The sequence below is a fragment of the Ruditapes philippinarum genome, unplaced genomic scaffold (genome assembly GCF_026571515.1).
Source record: "Ruditapes philippinarum isolate M1 unplaced genomic scaffold, ASM2657151v2 ctg4459_1_1_1_1, whole genome shotgun sequence".
NCBI classification, from domain to species: domain Eukaryota; kingdom Metazoa; phylum Mollusca; class Bivalvia; order Venerida; family Veneridae; genus Ruditapes; species Ruditapes philippinarum.
In genome coordinates, this window is record NW_026866876.1 from 61,795 (window position 1) to 68,141 (window position 6,347).

A 6,347-nucleotide genomic window follows, 5' to 3' on the forward strand; every position below is an offset into this window, starting at 1 on the left:
TTCTGCATGATGCGGTACCATGTTTATCAACGTTTTCTTGATTTTACAACATTATTTTGCATTATTTGTATAAAATTGGTATGTTATCAGCTCGGGCCAATGCTTTTTGTGATAATTTGACATATGATACTTCTTCCGACAGCTTTACTTTCCGAAAAGGATGAAAAATGTTCGCATCAAGAACACAATTGTTTCACACGTATAAAAGTGTTTTCATTAGTTTCAGGTTATAATAGACAAATATTGTTATAGATGAATCATTCAAAACTTCCGTGGTGTATGCAAACTCTCAAAATAAAATCAATATTAGTAAGAAATTTTGGCATTTTTGAATTGACCTCTTGCACTTTTCAGAATATTACGTAAGAATGATACGGTGTTGCGCGCAGGATGATAAATTATCGGCGGTACGCGGAAAAATGATGCGTATACCCTTGACACCGTGATATAATATTATTGTCAACACACAGTTACCATGTTCCTACATTCAATTTTCTTTTGTCAGCAAACAATTTTACAATATGTTTCAATTTTATTCTTTAGGTAGAATAACCGGACCCAGGACCAGTGGTTGTGCACAGGTATGGTGACTCTAGTCATACTGTAATGCTTTCCCGCCAACATATCCTAACAATGGCCAATATCGTAAAAAATCGGACATTTCCGGAACGATATTTTTCGCAATATTCGGTATTACCGTTTATACCCGGAATTTAGTACATGGTGATAAAGGATAAGTGATCGTTAATAATTTAATGCCCAAGATTTTGGAAAAACACACACACACACGCGCGCGCACGCTCACGCGCGCGCACACACACACACACAAACAACAACAATGTTGCGGAAATAACCGATTTGCTACGATATTGGCCGATGTTAGAATTTCTTTGGACCAGTCTCAAATTTTTCAAGCATTTGAGAAGCCACTGATTAATATGGCTTCCAGTAAATCTTTGGATCTCGTCGGTAAATTTAATATAGAGTTTAAACATTTTACTGTGTTCACGTGCCATATATGTAAACAGGTCCGTACAGTTTGAATACATGGAATAGGGAGGTCGCTTTTTTCTCAAGCCTTTGTGAAAGATGAAGCAAAGTTTTAATTTTGTGAAACTTTGGTGTGGTACTTAGACAAGAAACATACAAATAAGCTTGAATATCACGAAATTGTTGAACAAAATACGGTGGCACAGGGGTGACATGTGTGTGTATTTTATTTTTCTCTTGACCACGACATAGTATCTCATGCGCACCACTCTATCATCCCGTGCGCACGACTTAGTAACTCGTGGACACAACATAGTATCTCGTGCGCACCACTTAATTATCTCATGGCACGACTTAGTAACTCATTTCCACGACATATCTCGTGCGCACCACTTAGTAACTTGTGGCCACGACATATTATCTTGTGCGCACCACTTAATTAGCTCGTGCGCACGACTTAGTAACTCATGGCCACAATATAGTATCTCGTGCGCACTAGATAAATAAAAAGACATACATTTCACCTCTGTGCCTAAAGTTATCACCCTAATTTCAGGTTACCTTTGGGACGGATTTTTCCGATATGAACTGCAAAACATGACATATGTTATCAATTTTATGCCCTAGTTTAAAGCTACCCGGAGGATAATGGGGTAAATCAAGTTATTTTAGTACAAATATGGAATATTTTATTTGAACCTTCCTTTTCAGTTAATCAAAATAGCTAGGCCTATATATTATACATTGTATATTCTATAGGCCCTATCGCCATTACATTTTTAATGTGTGCATATACATGTATAATCATTGCTGGATGACTTAAAATTTAAATAAAACATCTTATTGTAAATATTCTTAAATATGAATCGCAAGTAAAATGTTTGCTTGAGTGCCAAATAAAATATCTTCATTAATGATTAATTTTTCATAAAAAATCACGTTACATTAGTATCTTTCAAAATAGCATTTGTCATCTTAATTATGAATTTGGCACGAATACGAAAAATGTTCAATCATTTTTACTACGGTTTAAATTTCAGTTTATGTTTCGATTGCCTGGGAAGACGGATATCCGTCTTCGTATTCCCGTTTTTTTTCCTCTCAAAATAGTCTTGTTTACATCAGGATGATATCATGACCGGGTAAAACTATATAGCCGTGTTATCTATAGGCCCTATCCCTGTTTGAACCGAAATACGTGACTCACGTTGACTTTTCCGAAGTTTGGCGGTTAGGGACGATAAGAATTCGGAGAGAGAAAAACCCGTTTCGTTAGCTTGTGTCGAAGTTTGACGGAAATGGCCGATTTGGACTTCCAAGGTCGTTTAAGGGTGTGTGTATCAAAACCAATCAAAATGACTGCGTGGATTGATAGGCCAATAGGAAACAGTGGGAAAATTAAGGTCAAGGTCGGACATTAACGTTATACTTTTAGCCTTTTGGACGTGTCTTGGTAAACAAGTTGATAACGTAAGCTTAAACTCTTTTATTTTGCCAAAGTCGAGATTGTGAACAAGATGAGTTCCCAGGCACCAGCTATCGATACGAGTCCAATAACGCTGACCAGGTTTCTCCTAGAAGAGCAGCGGAAAGTGGTTGGGGCGACTGGAGATTTCACAGCGTTGATGAATTCAGTGCAAACCGCTGTGAAGGCCGTGTCATCAGCAGTTAGGAAAGCTGGCATTCATAAATTGTAAGTGTCACGACTTTTATCGTTATTTTATTGATTCACATTTTGTCCATGAGTTATTAGTAATATTAATATTATAGTAATAATAAGATGCATATATATTGAAACAAAAAAGAAATTTTCTCCAAGTTTGAATCATTCAATGAAATTATGTAGATATGTTAGTACAGTTTTTCAATCCTTTTGAAACTCGATTTTTACGTTGAATAAACATATCGGGCTTTTATATGGGGATTAGCTGACCGATATTGCAAACAAAACCAATTTTACAAGCTAGGCTACTACATGTATATAAGTGTGTACATCTAAGTGGTACCCTTGAACAACTGGCACATACTTTGTGAAAGTTTCTTTTTTGGTTCAGTATATAATTTTTATGCCCCCCCCCCCCCCCGGGAGGCATATTGAAAATCTGTCTGTTCGTCTGTCTGTGCATCCCCACTTCATTCATGTCCGGACTGTTACTTTGTCATACATTGAGGGATTTTGAAATAACTCGGCACAAATGTCTACTACATCAAGACGATGTGTCACGTCTAAGAACCTCGTCCCTACCTCAAAGGTCAAGGTCACACTATCATTTTGAAGTTTCACATTATCGCAATTAAAGTAAATAGGTACACACATTCGTGTCCGGACTGTAACTTTGTCATGCATCAAATGATTTTAAAATAACTAAGCATAAATGTCAACTACATCAAGACGATGTGTCGCATCAAAGAATTTCGTCCCTACTGGTTGGAGACCACCAAAACCGGACAACCAACAAACCCGGACGGCCGTAAAAATTCATGTCTAGGTTTTTTTATTTGTTCAGTTGTTCAGCTGCTTTTATACAACTGTAACTGCATGTTTGTTCTGTAATTAAGTAAGTAAATTTATTTCAATTTTCGTAAACGGTAATATTTTAATGTCTTTTTCAAGAACGTTGACATTGAAAATTAAGACGTCAAGAGTGCAATACCTGACCTCTTATGCTATCTATAATCATTTGCAGAGTGAATAACAGAATATCCAAAACTTCAGCATTTGCTGCTGAAATATTTTATATCATGTTAAAAATACAAAATTAAAGCACCAAATCTTTTATTGAATTGAATCAGCATCATGGACATATCTGTCCTGACACATGGTACTGATGTGTGGACAATTTAGTTAATTTTGATACCCTCCTTCACAGGCCTCAGATATAAATATCAAAATAACTAGAAATAAACAAACTAATCCATTAGTTAGGAGAAGAACCTAGCTGTACTGTGTCAAATTTTCAGATGTCTAGCTTTAAAATTATAAAATATGTATGTAAAAATGTTAAATAAGTGTCCAGTTTGTGGTCTCTGACCAGTACCTGAAAGGTCAAGGTCACACTAACATTTTGAAGTTTCACATTATCACAGTTAGAATTACACACACATTTGTGTCCAGATTATAACTTTGTCATGCATAGAAGGATTTTAAAATAACTTGGCATAAATGTCTACCACATCAAGACGATGTGTCGTGTTCAATAATCATGTCCCTACCTCAAAGGTCGAGGTCACACTACCATTTTGAAGTTCACTTTATCACAATTAGAGTTTATAGGTACACACATTTGTGTCCGGACTGTAACTTTGTCATGCATCGAAGGATTTTAAAATAACTAGGCATAAATGTCTACTTCATCAAGACAACATGTTGCGACTAAGACCCATGTCCCTACCTTCAAGGTCAAGGTCACACTTATAGTTTGAAGGTACTCATTCTCTCGAGAAGAGTTTGAAGAGACAGATTCATGTCCGGACTGTAACTTTGTCATGCATGGAAGGATTTTTAAATAACTTGGCACAAATGTCTACCACAACAAGACAATGGGGCCCAGCTAAGGCTCATTTCCTTCTGTCCCAACTTGCACAACAATCATGTCCAGACTGTAGCTTTGTCATGCATTGAGGGATTTTGAAATAACTCGGCACATAACAACATTCTGTCGCGTCCACGAACCACATCCCTTCTTCCAAGGTCAAGGTCACAATTATATTTTGAAGGTTCATGCTATCACAATTAGAGATTACAGGTACAGTAATACAAGGAACAATATTAAGCAATTAGTTACTTTCATTTTCTTTTCTTTTCATAATACCTGCATGTTTAAAAAACCGAGGGCATTTGTCAGTAGGGTGACAGCTCTTGTTTTCATCAGCTTTTATGCTGTACAAAACTTATTACTTCTGGATTTACAGTTTTTTACCCCAAGCTTGCAGTAAGGTACCAATTAATCCTGCAACCTTGCATTCAAATTGCATTATAAGAAGAAGTAGTCTGGACAAACATTAAAAAAAAGATAATGGGCTATAACTCATTGAACTGGAAAATGCTGACAGTACGCACAAATGTATAGATCATGTAAAGTTTAGATAAAAATGCATCAGAAGTTTATGAGGAGTAGTTCGGATAAGTTTTGTGACAGACAGTTGCTACAGTCATGTTGTCCATTGCCATTGCAGTTCATTCTTGGACAAAAGAACACATAAAACAAAACCAACATGATGATTAATTCATAATTATGTATCTTTGACCTATAACCTTGACTGTCAAGGTGAAATATGAAATTTGAATTTTATTTGTTACAAAAAAATAATGTGTTGTACGAGTACTCTTTACTATAATATTCTTCCTCTTTTGACTTTAGAAATAAGTGAAAGTCAAGCATAGCATATGCTAGGCGATTGCTCTAATGTTTGCTTGACATTTTCAAATAAAAAAGAGCTGTTGTTACAGTCATATTGTTGTTTCTGTTATGTTGGTTGTATTCTTACTTTCTCAATATTACAGAAAATGCTCAAATATCCATACAGTCAATTTTCATTTCTAACAAAATGTCCAATCAACTCTCATTGAACTGCATTATTGACTATCATCAGGTGACACATGTGATCATTGATCGCTCTTTCTTTTAGCTGTACCACTGGTTCTGTTACTTAAAGTAATGTAAGTAAACATGTTGGCTTGCTTAACATATCTGAGATTATTATATGGGAAAAGTACGGACAGACATACAATGCCAGTGTTTTAAAACCAAAAGAAAAACAACATTTCATCATCACATGAATCAAAAAGATAAAAGTAATACAGACTGCCAGCATACATTTAGAAACACCCAATATACTCAAGAGGCTATGCATTTTAGTGTTTCATATTTGGAACAAATACATCTTGGATGGTCCTAACATTGTAAGGTCAAGGGCACTGATGCTTAAAATAGATTTTTGCACTTTGATTCATACATCAGATATTTATTGACCAATGTCTTTTTGACATATTTGATAGGTGGATACAACATTGTGTAAACAGAGTAACAAAGTGCTACATGATAATAGCAGTTGATCTAGTTGGTGCACAAATACTGAGATTATACAATAAAATATTTAGCATCTTTATTTGACCTGTTTATAAATCTTCAACAACACAATCAAAATTAATGTCTTTTCCTTAATAATTAACACATTGACTTTAAAAGGCAGAGGCAGTGCTTATGTTGCTTGTTTTTGTTAATGGTGCATTTGTTGAATGATAAGACACACTGTTACTTAATTAGTATATTTTGGTGAAAATGTTTTTACTCTTTGTTCATAAAGATATGGCATTTCTGGTGTTACCAATGTTACCGGTGATGAGCAGAAAAAGC

The 6,347-nt window shown here is 35.4% G+C and overlaps 1 protein-coding gene across 1 annotated transcript; it reads left to right on the forward strand.

Annotated features, from left to right (window-relative positions):
- Window positions 1–2,335: 2,335 nt before the first annotated feature.
- On the forward strand, window positions 2,336–6,347 carry LOC132734101 (fructose-1,6-bisphosphatase 1-like; the record flags this gene model as incomplete). Its single annotated transcript, XM_060720820.1, is given in 2 exon segments — window positions 2,336–2,683; window positions 6,298–6,347. Coding segments are annotated over 2 exon segments (226 nt in total), but the record flags the coding sequence as incomplete, so codon positions are not given.